At 30.6% G+C, this 17,367-nt stretch overlaps 1 protein-coding gene across 3 annotated transcripts in view; it reads right to left on the bottom strand.

Annotated features, from left to right (window-relative positions):
- Window positions 1-17,367, bottom strand: part of LOC132927946 (calpain-1 catalytic subunit-like) — a 90,015-nt gene that overhangs the window by 39,103 nt on the left and 33,545 nt on the right. For all 3 annotated transcript variants that reach the window (XM_060992532.1, XM_060992602.1, XM_060992652.1), the window contains one exon: window positions 5,447-5,516. In XM_060992532.1, the coding sequence (XP_060848515.1) occupies window positions 5,447-5,516 (70 nt within the window). The remainder of the gene's footprint in view (window positions 1-5,446; window positions 5,517-17,367) is intronic.

Below are 17,367 nucleotides of genomic sequence, written 5' to 3' on the forward strand. Positions count from 1 at the left end.
GGTCTTGACTTTCATAAAAATTCGAATTAATAACGACCAGATTACAGATTTCCAAACGTGTAAGTACAATAATGGGTATACTTTGTAACAAAGGTGGCTTTTACTGTAGTAATAAACAGTAATTATTAGTGTGTGTTGCTGTCTTTTCAAGACATGGAAGGCTGATGATTACTGCGTCGGTCCGATCGACTTGTTCCTTTCCCATTCGGTCGACGGACTAACTTATAAAATATAGTTTATATATAATATATATATATAAATAATATATAGTGTTCGAATTGGAACATAAAATAATATCACTTTAAAAATAAAAAAATAAAAAATATAAGTACAATATTCTCGACACTGTGCACTCGTCCGCGATCGTAGTAGCATCTACTGACCCGTAAATAATAACTTCAAACCAAATTCCCATTATTATAAGTCGTACACGGATTTCGGGCGTTTAAAAATATCGACCTGGCCTTGTTGATATTTTGTTTTTATTTTTATGTACAACATGTGTGGCAGACAAGCAGTCGAGGACCAACAATACCGGTTACCGGTATACTACACGTATATGCGCTAATAATCTGACATTATCTACCTATATGTATGTTATATGTTATTATCTTATGGGAACTACGAAAACACACACGCTAACTGCAGGCCACGGTTACAATTGAATGGGGAAAAGTATATGCATCGTACTGCGTATACTTATTATATTTATGTATACAATATACATATAATAGTAAAATACTGCAATATATATATATAATATATATATATATATATATATATGCACCCGACACTAGCAAAGTATACAAAATATAATAAGTGTGCCATTAGGCTATATAATATAGAAAAGTTCACGAAGCACGTGTTGTATAGTTGTTAAACGTACACACACACACACACACACATATATATATATAGATACAGACATTCAAATGCATTGTATAAGTACTCCAGACGCCTATATATATATAAATATATGCTAATGGACGTGGTCTTCTTTTTCGAAGGTATGGGAAATGTCAAGAAATGGTTTGTGCAACGCGTATATCGTACGCTAAACAAACCACGGTGTAAATACGAGCGTATATAATATGAGCACTCTTGTATGTGTGTGAGTATTTTAGGCCAATTAGTGGCTAACGATTAACCTGAAAAGAAAAATAGCAGAAAAATAATGTGTTGCGCGCTGCCGACAAATCTACCGTTTGCAGTGTTATGATAATGATAATATAGTATAGTGAAAGCAGCAAAATGATAAACAACTATGCGGTGCACAGTGCACAGTGACAAAACGGTATACCTATATATACACGTGGCGCATTCCTCCCAGAGATTATAATATATACATAATGTTCTACGTCCGTTTGATGATCGCCCCGCCCGCCCACAGTCGGCAATATAATATAATACCAAAATATAATAATAATACAACAATATATATATATATATATAGGTATTTATGCGTGATTACTGGTGATGCTGTAGCAGAATTCTTTGCACCGTTATCGTCGTATTGTAACTATACATAGTGTTATACCTACACCAGAATCGTTCTACCGCAGGAAGGTCACTGACGACGACGACGACGACGACGGAGCGTTAAAGTCTCCAGACGATGACGGACTGCAAGACGCGACGTGATAGATGACGAGGTGTATATACAACACCGCAGTATTTATACACATATATATAGGTGCGCGTTTTACGCATACACGCGCCGGTGATATATTATGTACGACGTGTGTTCACATATGTATCGTGTGTAGATATGCGTTTTGTGTTTGTACTTATGGTGTATACACCGTGTAATTAACCACGCGAGCACCATTTTACACGTTATGCGAGCCCTCCGTGTATTGTACACATAACCTCTTCGCGATTCCACTCAACAGCTCGTAAATAATATCGTTCGTTATAAATATAATAATACAATCTATATATCTATATACTAAATCTCGTAATAATAATAATAATAATAATAATAACATAATCGTAGTATATAATATATATATATGTAGTTTAGCTGGTATTCTTAGCCGACTTCAGGTAGCCGCTGGTCAAAACAGTTATTTAAAATCATCAGCAGTGTTGAGTTCAGATAGCAAAAATAACATCTAGGTAAATATTAGATTACTAGCTAAATTAATATCTAGATTAATATGAAGATAGAATATTCAATTTTTATCTAGATAAATATGTAGATAAAACTTTTTCATCTAAATTTTTATCTTACAATAGTTAATTTTTTATTAATGCTTGACATGTTATTGGATTCATTGTTTAGTAGTTGATAAAGGAAAGCAAACCAGGAAGGATTATTTTGTGTCATGAATATACGTATAAAATACATACATACATATATTTCTAGTTTAAGAAAACTGGTTTATACTTTTTATATAATATTCAAACCAAAAACTAAAATATCAATATTAAAAGACATTAAAATAAGTATGAAAAAAATTGAGCAAATCTTAACTAATCTAAAAATAAACCAAACATATTTCAAAACTTTAATTGTATAAATCCAATTTGATTAATATACAAAATGTGGATGTTCTTTTTGTTTTTAATGACGTACCTACTCATTTAACAAAAAAAGTGAAAAATTATTTTTAAAGAAGATATATTATGAAAACTTACCTTAATATGACTTAATAAGTTGCCACTTGAAGTTTTATATGCAGTAATGACTTTATGACAATTTTGACAAGAAGCTTTGATTTTATCACCATTTATTGACACCAGTTTATAAAACGTATCGAATAAATATTGAAATTTAAATTCTGACAATGGTGCCGAAACGTCAACAGCAGGTGGGTCATCAACTTTTTCCAGACAAACTCTTTTGTTGGACGTTGTACTTAAAAATCTATCCATATTGATAATATTTGCAGTAAACAAGAAATGAAGAAAGTACACGACACGAGTATACGAAGTTGTAATTAACAATAAAATTACTCTGCAGTCTGCAGGCAGTCGCAGTAGTGACTATTTACTATCTGATAAAATTAAATTATTGTACAAAATATTATAATATAGTAATGTATACAAATAATATGATATACATTATTATTATTATGCCTATGCTGTGCGAGAACTATTTTTAGTATATTTCATATTATTTACCAATAGACAGGACAGGTGTCGGGTACATGGTGTTATATTGTTATATTTATATCTTGTATTGATAAACAACCGTTATGGTCGGTCGTTTGGCGGGTGGGTACATTATTGCTATTTTTAATTCGTTTTCGTCTTATCGAACATTCAATATTGTAATCTAAAAATTACTATGGTAACATGATAGAATAAAATTATTACAAGTAAACAGCACCCAAATGTTATTATTATTTTGTACTCTTGTAGATAATAATATCATAATATTTTATGTAAAATGGCTAAATGAGTAAACAATTATTGAAAAAAATACACATGCATTACACAAGATCTAGATATTTATGTAGATTTTCATAATTTAAATCTTAGATACCAATTAGATACTAATTTATTTTTTCATCTAGATAAGATGAAGATACTTAATTTTCATCTAGATAATTTATCTAGATAAATTTATCTAGATATGACTCAACACTGATCATCAGTCATGGGTGCGTTCCGCGCCGTAATATCGCGTATACGTACACCTATATATACACGATACATATAATGTAGACGGCAGTAGCGGTCGATGTCCGTAGTATATATAGTCTGTGTAATATATATACACATTATATAACATAAACGACGCTGTATAATATATATTATAATGTTATGTATGTGTGTATGTGATATAATAATGGTATCGTCTCTATCACTGCGGGCGTCGTCGTGTCGATATACATAATATATATAATGTATTATATCGTATAGGGATATTATCTGCAGGGCGTGTAGGGCCGAAGACGGATACACACGAATACGCTCGCCGATAGCCCGACCGTATCTATATTTACGAATAACGCGCCAACACGGCCGCGGGCTTGGTTCCAAAAGTTTACGTTAAGTACCGGTAAGACATTATGCGCGCCGTTCCACGGCGAAGCGCATGATATGATGCCTACACGGATATACTGTAACGTCTTGTACTCATATAATATATATATATATATATATGTACTTGAATAGTTGTATTCTATGTTGTGTATAAAGTCCAGTCGAATCGTAAGTATATGCATCCACATGATGTTGCGCATCGGTTTAATTTATTCTGCGTAGGTACCTATTATATATATATATACGAGTATATAATATACACATACGTACGATAATCTGTGTGTGTGTATAAATGCGTACAATAATAGTTAATATCAAAATACACAATGTATATAAACGTTGACCCCGTTGCGTATTATAAGACGGCCATCGCTGGCTTTGGGTCTGCGGGTATACGTATATGTGTACACACGTACGTTATAATAATATCTGACGGCCTGTGGTTACGGTAACTAATAAATAACATGGTGCACACATCACACACAAACCAACACATGGACACACGCAGACCTATCATATCGAAACAATTTACTCGATATATATATTATATGTATACTCTCGACCGCGATCACAAGATAGCTGATATATTATATATACAGACACATACGCACACAAACAATTCACTGGCCAATTTAGCCCCATCCCGCAATTTGCCACCGCGGCAAATACAGGTATACCTATACTCTGCTATTATAGGCGGGACTACGCGTTCAGCAATTCAATGTGTCCGAAAGCATTAAAATTGTATAACTGTCAGGTATACTCACCAGAGTGTATAATAATAATAATAATAATATGCAATTTTTACAACGAGCTAAAAAACAAGTTCCAATCAATATTATACCTGCCTATCGTTTGTGATTAACATTCTATCGTGTTGTAAACCACACCACCATATCAATTGTAAAATGGCATTGCAACAGCGTATAGGTATACTTTGATAATGTAAAGAAAAAAATTGAATGTTTTAAACAAATGCAACACAATTCAACCATTAATTTTACAAAACAATGCACCACCGGTCAAACCTCAAGTTCCGTGTTTCAACAGGCAACAGCGCTGTAAAATACGTTATAATAATAATACTAATAATAATATAGGTGCAGTGTTTTCATTTTTTGTGTACCTTTAAAACGTATGGTGAACTTTGTGTACACACGATTTCGGAGGTTTTGTTATTCACAAATAATTGTATATTCAGCGTTGTATTAAAGTTTTTAATTTAATCTTCGAAATGTACATACATCCAATCCAAAATGAAATGTTCGATAATGCGAATTATAACGATTTCGTGAACACCGACGGAAATATTAACATTTGACCTTGATGCGGTGTGTAGTCGCAATCACGTATAGTCATTATAATATTTTACTGATAGATACGCATGCACACAACATGTATATATATATCAAAAGTATGATATTATATAAATCTATATTATATTGGTTTTTACCTGGACACTGTGGAGATCTTTTCTTCTGGCCTGACCCCGTTGGTCTTCGCCGCGTTCCTGGCGATTCCATCTGCAACAATAATATATAATCAAAACTATAATACTATACAAATAGTATTTTCGGTTAGATTATAATATTATTTCATATTATAAAAGCTGCAGGATCGTCCGTATATATACGATCATTATACCTAAAATAAGACACCAGGAGAGGTTTCCCTCTATAATCTATATATTAAATTATTAATTATTATATTATCGCATATTTTACAGACATCGTTCAACTTTCGTCAAAAGCAAAATAAATTCTGCGACATAGATAAGCTGTGATAAGACGTCGCCGATAATAATATAATATGTACAATATGGTAATAATGTAAATACATAAGTGGATAAAATAATATTAAATATTATACTTTTAATTGTTATTATTATAGAAAGCGTATGTGGTGGGTTCGCCGAAAGAGAATACCTAGTTTTGGCGCATAACTCGTGGGAACGTCCGGGACAAATATCACGGCACGAAGAAAGGACGAGGAGGAAAAAAATCTGCAAAATAAAAAAACAATAGGAATACCAAAACTGCAAAACACACGCTTGGGACTTGCATTTCTCTGGGGCCGGAGATGGGCGTCACTGTTTCACGGGGAAACAATACGGCGGTGGTCGTACTATAATATTATGTATGTATATGATAATGGAGATATTTACACGAAAACAATTACAAACGTTTACAAACATTAACTTGCACATAAGTGTACCTATATGGCTATATATATATATATATATTATACATACGTAGGCATCGTAGTTATAGGCGCGGACGCCAGACTAGAATAAATAGGCATATTATGTAGGATGAAATATCTATAAAGCGCAAATGTTTTTGATAAATAAATTATGTTACGTTATGGGTAAATTACAAAGCCACATAGATTAAGAAATTTGAGGAGGGAGGAACTCCCTCAAAGAGAGAGAACTCAGCGCTTAGTGCCTTTAAATAAGTGTCAAGAACCCAAACAAAACTTAACGTGATCTTAACGTGATTATACTGTTCGTATTGGAAAGATTTGTATTATTTTTTTAAGAGATTTTTATACCTGGTGATATTCAGTTCTATTTTCTAAGTCAATAACTTATCTTTGGCTAATAATATTTAGACCTATTTTATTTTATTAAAATTATTCCATCAAAATTGATTTAACACTTAAAATCATATTTTCAGGAACAACTAAGCGCGGTGCGACGGTTTTTTTTTGTGCGTACATTTTATATGTATACCAAAATTAGTGCACATATTTCACTCTAAAACTCTTGCTGGATAAAATTTGGAACGCAACTCGAATGCAGCCAAGTAATTATCGATGTAATGAAATGAAGTATGGAGTTCTATGGGTCCTTCACACCCCGACGACCGTTTTTGTTAAAGTTTTCGGTTAAATCCGTATTCCAAAAGTCCGGTGAGATTTAATTTGTTATAATATTATAATTACTGCAATAATGTTATAAAATACGTCGTGTAGTATAGTTGTAGGCTAGTCGCACGCGTAGAAATGTTTCAAAAGCGTACAAAAGTAAAAGCGGTGCTCCAGTTAGATATCATAAACAATACCAACTCTTGGCGGCCGCGTGACACTGTATAACGCTAGTACATTATAAAGTATCGTATGCAGTAATATACAGGATAATCGTTTTAACCGTAAACTCTAATCATCTCGAAGCACAAAAAAATAAAACTTATATTCTTTATGAGCATTTGTTAACAATTTATTACAATAATGTTTAATTTGTTTATGTCTTTATAATTTTTAAAATGATTTATTTTTTGAAATTATCTACATTATGCATATTAAATATATTTTGTCACGGAATAATATAAAAAAAAGTTAAATAATAAAAATGATAAAAATACAAGTATAAAAAACACGACAGGTTTACATTTAGGTGATTGGGTGCTAAAAAAGTATCTCATCGTCATCATCGAGAAGGGTTAAAAAAAGGAATTATTTACGTGATAACGAGTGTTTACTATAAAAAGAATCACCCGATATATAAATATTTATATACGTAAGTATACAATATAATATAATAATATTGTTAAGGTAACTTAAATGTAATATCGTGTGCACGACATCGATTTAGCGTGCAGATGCTTATGAGTCGAAGTTTACATAATACTATAGGTACCCGCCGCCGTCGTCGATTAGCAGCATCCGATAAGTTTCGAGCTCGTGTCCGTGTAAACATCATCCCGATCAGAAATATCAATAATAATATTTTTAAGAATAATCAATAAAAAACATCGCACGTTGCACGTACACAATATATATAGCGATATGATTTTTACAATATATCATGGTATACATATTATATAATAGTATGTCGAAAACAGTTGACAAGTTATAAACAATATTATAAATGTTTATTTAAAAATAGAAAAACATCTGCAGAGAGACGAGTCGAAGACGAATGGAAAAAAATAATAATAAGAAGAAAAGTCAAGTACAACACGATCCCTAGGTCTATTTATTTGTTCGTGTCGTCTTCGGCGCGAACCAGTACTATATTATCGTTATCTAAGTGGCGCGGTTTTTCTTTTCTACATACGATTATATACACGTCTTATTCCTATACATGATATTATAGGCGGAGGTATACGACGTTGAATGTACCCGCGGCGGTGGAATGTCGATCGATCTGTCACGGTGTTACTTGTGGAACTGTGCGTATATACTATATATATATATATAAATTATATGTACAATGTATTATGTAAAATTGGTAGAGGTAGGTACACCGATCGCTTCCGGTATACGCGCACACAAAGGATATTGCCTCGCAATCGACACGAAACGATATTATAATAATATAACGTCGGAGCGTCTCATTTTTTTGTTTTTCTTCGGTTTCCGACGACACCGCGCGCACTGCGGCTCGCGCCGATTTGGGATCTCGGACCGCGACTTAAAATAGTGTGTATGTGTGTGAGAGAGAAACAGCGAGTTAGAGATGGGTGTGCGTGTTTCGTTTTTATCGCGTACGCAAAGACGACGACGACGATAGTACAATAAAATAATATTATGACGTATACCTACGCATCATTGTCGTTATGCAGTTTTTTCGCGGTGTTAAATTCGTAAAACGTTATTGGATTTTTCCCATAGAGTAACTCACGGGCAACTCTACTAGAGTGTTCGCTATATTATAAGGAAAAAAAACTATAATTTTCTTCCGACTCGCCTTTAATAAATACCTGCAGCAATAATCTGAGCAAAAAAAAAAAATAAATAAATAAATACAAAAAAACTTAACATTTCAACGAATCTCAGTGTTGATCATCCGCGGACGACCGTCGGGATTAATAGCTATACAACAACAGTATAGCTGATGATAATCGAAATCTTTAAAAGGAAAAAAACCTACGATTCGCAACATGGGAAATAAGCTTTCCGTTGTGTTTGAAACTGAGATGACGAAGACGTTTGATATCGCACGGCGTTCGACAAATTCAAACAATATAAGCGTTCATCGGTCGTCGGTTAACGCACCAAAAACGTATGTATAGGTATGTATTTTGTAATACAAACGCATATCATTCTGTGAAGAAAAATTCAAAAAAATATATAAAATAAAACTCACAGAATAATACGGAATATATATTTTATTTTTTCAGTCGCCATAATATCGTTATTACTGTTCGTATAATTTAAACGCGACGTTCTTGATTTCCCGAAGAAGTCAATATTATTCACGCAGCGAACAGTTATATTGTGAACGAAAATGCAATCGTAAATAGTGTTCTTAAATGAAAAAAGCTGAACAAGAAATGTCATAGACATTTCATATTTTTATACGACAACGACATATTATAACATGACGTATATTATCCCGTTTGTTTTCGTTTAACGATGAACAAATGTGTAATTTTATAAATTTCAGGGTACTACTTCACTTGCATATTATTATATACAGATGGATGTGCGTCACTCGAGTTCAGCCCATTTGCTGTGAATTATAATGATATATATATATATAGTATAAACGAATGATGTCCAAAACGCAAACGAATGGAATTTTTTTTATAATTATTATTATAATAGGTAGGTATGGAATACATATTAGACGGATATCTAGTGCCTCGTAATTTGTCCGAAATCACCTAGGGCTGACTATATACATTTAATATTACGCTATTATATATTATAGTGTAATATACACACAGGAGCGGATAATATTATGCGGACGAATATTAGCAAACCTTTGAAACCGTCGTTGAATTACCTATGCAAATATAAATATGATGTTTACTGCTACACACAAAATATTGACTTGTTATAGTCATTACGAATCATACGCGAGTATAGGTATATTATTTTGAATGTAACGGATTTCTAATATTGTATATTATTATTTGTTTGATTTTGAAAACACGCGAGCTCATGTGTATAGTCTTTATAGATGTTATTAAAATTACCGTAAACCGCTGTTTGGACGTTTCGGTTGAAACTAAAAATAATAATAATAATATATACGTACAAAAAATAGTCATAATAAGTAACACAGTAGTAATAATTTGTACTCGATAATTATATTATATGTGTGTATGATGCACGATCGATTAAACTTGCTTCGTTCATTTTTTTCAGACGATTTTTTTGATTTTGCAAAACTAAAAATATCACCGTCCTATTGCATACCGACAATATCACATATTACATTATTATGTAAATACTTCTATTTCAAGCCATACCGTTCGGACTGTTCGGAGACATTAAAAACGTCATCATCTCTGGTCAGAAAAACACAAACAATGATAAATAACTGACCGTATTGAATTATAATGTCTTGGACGCATTCAAAAGTAATATTATACTGTACAGCTTTTCATATCGAAACTTTCTTCAACATTCACACTTCACGCTGTTATAAGCAACGCTATTACATTATAGAGCCTATCACCGATGTCACATTGTTATAATATTACATATAATATTATATACTGCTGCAGTAGTACGTATAATGCATATTCATTCGACACAATAATGGTATAATATTATAATATATATAGTTTCATTACAAAAAGTAAAAATCTCTGAATTGAAATATTACTGTTCACCGGAGCAACACGATCGATGACAAAAATATATTAATATGTTATAATTTAATATATTTATATATTTATAAACGTGGCGTATAGTTCCGCCTTAATGAAGCTCAGTTAAGACGTAACGCGCGTGTATATATTATGCCGTAACACCAATATTACGTTCAAAAATCACGTTCTTCCATTGCCGCGTGAGCGTGGTCATTTATAAATTATTATAGTATTTAAATAGTATACAAACATATCGCCGCCGCGTCGCAGTTTGTGTCTTTTGAATTTGTTATGATATTATAGTTTTGGCGATTTCCGTAAACGCGTTCGTCGGACTTTCCGCAAAGCGATTTCGATTATAACATGTAATATAACGAGCTAATAAGTCGTACCCCGAGGTGACTTATCATTTTTGGTATTTTTTTGCCAGGGCTGTCAACTGTCAGGCACATGCGTATAGATTATAGAATACCATCAACGGTCACCACGATATAATGTTTATACTGAAAATAAGCAAAGAAAAAAAATACATTCCTATACACTTCAATTACTTGGATATAATAAGCATCGCGTCCATGTCAACTCGTTCCCAGCTTGGCACGTTTACCAGGTTTTTATTTTGTTAATTAAATTTATTTACAAAGAAACTTAGATAATTATTTCAGTATATTATTAATTTGAAAGAAGTTTTTAACAATAATAATAATAATTTTATTTACGGAAAATAATTTCCAATTTCAAAATAATAAATTGACAGTGTAAAATGACAGCTTATGTGAATACGGTAAAAGAAATAATGTATTAATTCTAAGAAATACTAGTATTTTATATGAGTGTATGAAAGATTCGAATTTCTATGTCCGGTCTGCAATGTTGCAAATTATTATAATATCATATACAGCTCACATGCGTTTGTCAAAAAAGAGTTAAATTAATAACATTCTATGGAAAGTAAATTTAATTGGACGTTTAACACATTCAATGGACGATTAATTTATACGGGACGAGGATGTTTGTTGAAACGGATGATGACGAGGGCAACTTATAGGGCAAGTCGAATAACATAACGATTTCGCATCGTCGTCGAAATGTAATTTTTTGGTACGCACACGCCCTTCTTCGATTGCCTACAATATTCATTGTCATCGTCGTGCGGTTTATTATATAATAATAATAATTTATAACGATATAATATTTGTGTGTTGTAAACAATGTGTGACGGATTTGCCGTGACGCGAATAATTTTTCTTTTTGTCTTCCTTTCTCGATACGCAACGCATTTATAAAAAATATAATATAATATGTGAATTTTTGCACTGCACGCGTGCCCATTGCGTCTCCCAAACGTATATAAGTATGATGTGTATTATACTATATATTATACTTAACTAACTACAATTTTGCAGACCGACGATTAATGCGAACAAATCATCAAAATTATGATATCGATAACAATATTTATAATATATAATAATGGGACCTTGCCCGCGCCAAGACCGAATTGACTTGCCAATCAGACCAAAACGTGTGTGGTGTACTACTAGCTCCGTTCCAATTTTACCTTTTTACTTGAAACAACACAAATTCGTGCACAGAAATATTATAATATTGTATATTACTATATTATTGGCTTAGGTTTACCAATAGTTTTAAGTAGGTACCTATACTGCAGTATACACATCACGCAGTTACTGCGGTCAGTAGATGTTGTATGGCAGCTACAGGTTTGTAAATAATATTTTATGAAATATCATTAAATAATTATTTAATGACATAGGAATCATGTTTTTTTTTTTTATTGCTAAAAAGTTATAAGAACTTGATTTTTGGTATATTTTTTTTTTTTTTGACGTTTAATTGTGTTGTATAATAATTTATGTTTTGACAATTATGAATTACGTTTTTATTACGTAACTATAAGAATTTACTGACGCTGGAAGATTTTGGAATAATATGAACTAATTTGTTTTGCAATTTTTTTTCGGTTTAGGTATGAACTAATTAGAGAAACTCTGTATTAAATTTTCAACCCTTAAAAATTGAACATTTTATATATATTTTTAAATATTATTGTATAACATTTTCAAGGTTTTTTGCCCAGTGAACACATTGTTTTGATATTTTAATGTTTATAAAATAAAAAAATAAATAAAAATAAATTGAAAATAAAATATCAAATGTCTATAAATAGCTAAAATAAAAATCGAAATATTTGGTTAAAATTCCAATTAGGTATCTACGATGACTTGTTTTTACTTTGAAAATGTAAGAAAACCGTTTGATGAGAAATCGTAAATTTACGCATGAATATCAAATTTTGTTAAAACTAAACTTCGCTAGATACTCATAAAAATATTTATGAAATTAAGCTCAATTATTTTTATAATTTCATTAATAACAACTTATGTGGAACCTTGTATTAAAGTTTAAAGTATCTGGTATTCAGGTATGAATATTAACAATTTTACGAGTTGTTAACTATATAAAATTATTTAAAAATATTCGCTATTTATAGGTAGGTATATAATGTGGTGTGAATGCTGACCATCATTATTCGCTATTTTCTATACTCTCTCTCTTTCTCTATGTATGTTATATATATTATAATTACAGAAGATTTTGATTTTAAACTAAGCACGGGGACTTTAACGTGTTAACAGCTAGTGTAGGGTCGTGTATATATTTCCTGATGGAAGGCGTTAAAAATCTCGACAATGATAATCCCGACGCAGTTAAAAGTCTCGACTTACCGCCAAAAATGTTTTCATATTATATTTATTATTTAAAAATTAAAACTTCTAAAATGTCAGTGTTTTAAACTGTTGGGAATTTAGGATTTGGTGTGTCAGTATTTTAAATGTCGTGATTTTGACACAGCAGACCTGTCCTTATAACTAATATTAATATTGATTTCCGGACTTTAAGACCTTCCCGTAAACTAACTAAAAATTATAATGATATCATAGATACGAAGTCCTACACTTTATAATGTACTCACGATTTTCTTTTCTCTTAGACGCTTTGTTTATTGCCCGAAACAATAGAATATTGCTGCAGGTACCTTAATTAGACACGAAATTATTTTAAAAAGTAAGGAAAAATATTGAACTCTGTTACTGCCGGTGACCGGTAGTAAAAGTTTGTATTTACTTATACACGAATAATGTTCATAGATATATCTGGAGTCGTGATTTGATGACCTCTGAAGGTATATATTTCATGTACTTATATCTAACGACGTATATAATATATACAAATATAGAATAATATACATAATATGGTTAGGTGTATTGTATACATTGTGGGTAGGTATAACCTGACCTGCATCCGTCGGGAACACGCATGGTCGACGCTGTTTCAGGTCATCTGTGGCTCGAAGAGTGTTTGAAGCAGCTTCCGTGCCAATAAGGTTCATATAATATCATTTATTGTTATTTCCGACGACCTATGGTACGAACAATACTAACGCGTATCATTATTATTTTCAATAGCTTAGAGACGCATAGGAAACAAGCAACGACGCTTGCATTATAATAAAATGTCAAACCTACAGAATATCTGATGCTCAATGAATACAAAATTAGTTACAGTGTACTCTATTGATTGATCAAGTGATCAAAACCAACGTGTATATAAATTAATATACGTCTGATGGCGGTTGTCGTAAAATATATTAACGTCAAAAGAATATAATAATAATATTATACTAATTATATTTAATTTTCTTTTTCCTTCCATACAATATATATGCAGTTATTTCGTTAAAATTCTACTATTAAATAAAATTATCTTTTAACGACTTATAGGTTATTAAATGGAATAAGCCCATAATCATTTCATTATACGCGTAAACAATTTCTTCGAAATCATAAAAATCTACGATTTGCATAAGGTTTATTAGGCGTCCAGTTATTAAACCAACAATGATTTATGGTTTACATATTTTATAAGCCTATGGCGAATGTTAATTTATTAAGCAAATATAAATAAATCAAAATCAAAAACCATTATTTAGATTTTAGATACTAAAATACAAATACATCGACTATCGGTTTCTACACACACGGAAATTAAAATGGAAATAATTTTACGTGAATCCATAATTTTCATAATTTAAATTTAGGGTTATTACGAAAAATAATACATAGACTACTGGCTTCGCATGCACGGAATTAATTCCGGGGGAAAGTTAAAATGGAGATAAATTTATATGGACCTATAATTTTCTTAAACTCATGGGTTGGAGTTATTATTGTACTATTAAAAATAATGCCTGTAATTTCTCTTGTACAGATTATAATACAGCTTTATACTCATTATTTTGCGGAACAACCAAAAAAACACGAGATTTATGTACAAAATAAAATTATTAGCATATTTTAGTATGGTAGAAAGATTTCTATAACCACATATTTATTTTTGGAAAACTTTGCTGTTCTTACAATAAATTTGTAATAATATAAATTGTATAATATTATGTCTTTGTTTCATTGTTTTTCATTGAAACCCGTCGACCCCATAATCGTCGCTTTAAACAGTATATAGATATATAAATGATAAATAAATAAATAATTAAATTCATGTTTTGAATACAACAGTCAGAGTAAGTATTAAATACACTTTGTCTTAAATACCAATTAAATTTAAAAAATAGATTTACGCCGGTAAATAGTGATATTTATTTTAAAACCACTAGTTGTATAAAACAAATGATACCGTATAACTACAGACAAATGTTCAAACTTTTATAACACATTTTAAGATCAAATTTGAGCGAAAAATAGCATTTTGCATAGTCTTTGTTTATTCTTTAATGTCCTAATGCTTATGATGTTACAGACGTCGAGTATTTATATTGACGCGTGTAATCATATAATGTAATATCTGCAACAAGGTAGTCGTATGTGATATTTATATATTCACAACACTGTTCCACATAAATTACGCCATGAATTAAACATAAAATTATAATATTTATTCGCAAAAGTTAGGACGAATCGGGAAACAACAAAATATTATCATACATACCTGATGTACGCATTTATATTATATTTATACAGTTCACGTGCATAGGTAGGTACCGTCATCAATTACAAATCGTAATAACTAGCAAGAATTGGTAATAATAATAAAAAAAAAAAATAGTTACCTGTATGGCTGTATGTAAAATAATAATATTAAGGAATAAATGATAAAAAACATAATAATATAGGTATTATGTTATCAATATTCATTTGTTAAACGCCAATTATTTATAATATTTTATGGGTTCCGTCGCTCCGAAATTTCTATTTGACCATCCCACGGACTTATATTTAATAAGGATTTTTAATATGACTTTAGGGTTATGTCCAAGAATTAAATGTATAAGATATACTAAGCGTGGGTCGGCCAAAAACGACGATAAATAGTAAATATGCGTATAGAAAGTTCGCAGTAATTAATGAATAGAAGTCGATTTGGACAGTGTTAATTCACTTTGTATTTCAATAATTTTACGTTTAAAAAACAAATTACCTAATTTAATCATTTTTATTCAAACAAAAAGACTTTCTTAGGTACTTATAGTATGCATCTTGCTATATCAACCTAAACATTCATTTATAGTTTAATGTAATAATAATCACCCAACCAACATTGTGTTCAGTTGTATGTTTTTCTAACCATTCTATTTGAACATCTGGTCGAATTCACGAAATCGCTAATTTAAAAAAAAAAAAAACATAAACATTTCTCTCTCCGCTTTCTACTAAAACAATAGTAATTGTTAGAAAAATCACGAAGTCCCATTAATAAAACTCATATGAACTATAATGTAAAATTGTTATTAGCATTTATGACGTGTAGTCTCAAAACAATATTACGAAATTATAAAAAAATAATATCACAGATATAATTTATAATTTATATGTATATAATATATATATAAAAAAAATAGATATAAATATTATTTTTACACCAATTATAAAACAAGAAGAAAGTATATTATGTACAATATGTTTCATTGAATAATTAATACTTGTATAATATGATGTACACATAAAGACTAAAATACTAATCATATTTCATCAAATAATAAATCTTGACGTGGCTTATTATTAAGTATTGAAAAACAGTACCTACCTATTAATTACCTTCACACGTTAGACTAAGTCATTGTTTTTTTTATAGTGAAATGTTCGAAATCCTTAGGTAGTTACAGTCGAAACATTTTTTTGTACATTTTCATGTGACTGTGTTGTATCTTGTATAATATGTGAGCCTTAAGATGTTCGCTTCGAGATAATAAAACTGTATTTTTGTTTAATACCTCATTTATTAAAACGGAAGCACATATTATTTTATGAAATACTAAATAATAACTGGAAACGTACGTTTTCGTGAGAATCGGTGTCATCATGTTTTTTCTTTACATTTATTCCAACTTATTAAGGTTTATAAACTAACCTAAAATAATACTACTAGGAATTCATTTGAAAAAAAAAATTCAATCTACATAGGTAGGTTAATAGTCGAATTACCTTTATCGTAAATACAATCAAAAAGAAAGATATATACTATAATTATACATTATAACATACATTTATACAAACAAATAATTACTAACGTTTGTGATAATAAAACCAACTATCTCAATCAGAATATCAATTAAGTTTTTAAGAAGCATAGAATTATACAGATGTAATCTTTAAAAAATCTACGTGTGCTATGTGCAGAGTACAGTGTATATAGATACATATACAAGTAAATAAATAAGTAAGTATAATGATAAGCTTTAATATGCTAATTTTTAAATCACACATAAAAATTATGTAGACCTTAAACC

This window comes from Rhopalosiphum padi, chromosome 1 (genome assembly GCF_020882245.1).
Source record: "Rhopalosiphum padi isolate XX-2018 chromosome 1, ASM2088224v1, whole genome shotgun sequence".
Taxonomy (NCBI): Eukaryota; Metazoa; Arthropoda; class Insecta; order Hemiptera; family Aphididae; genus Rhopalosiphum; species Rhopalosiphum padi.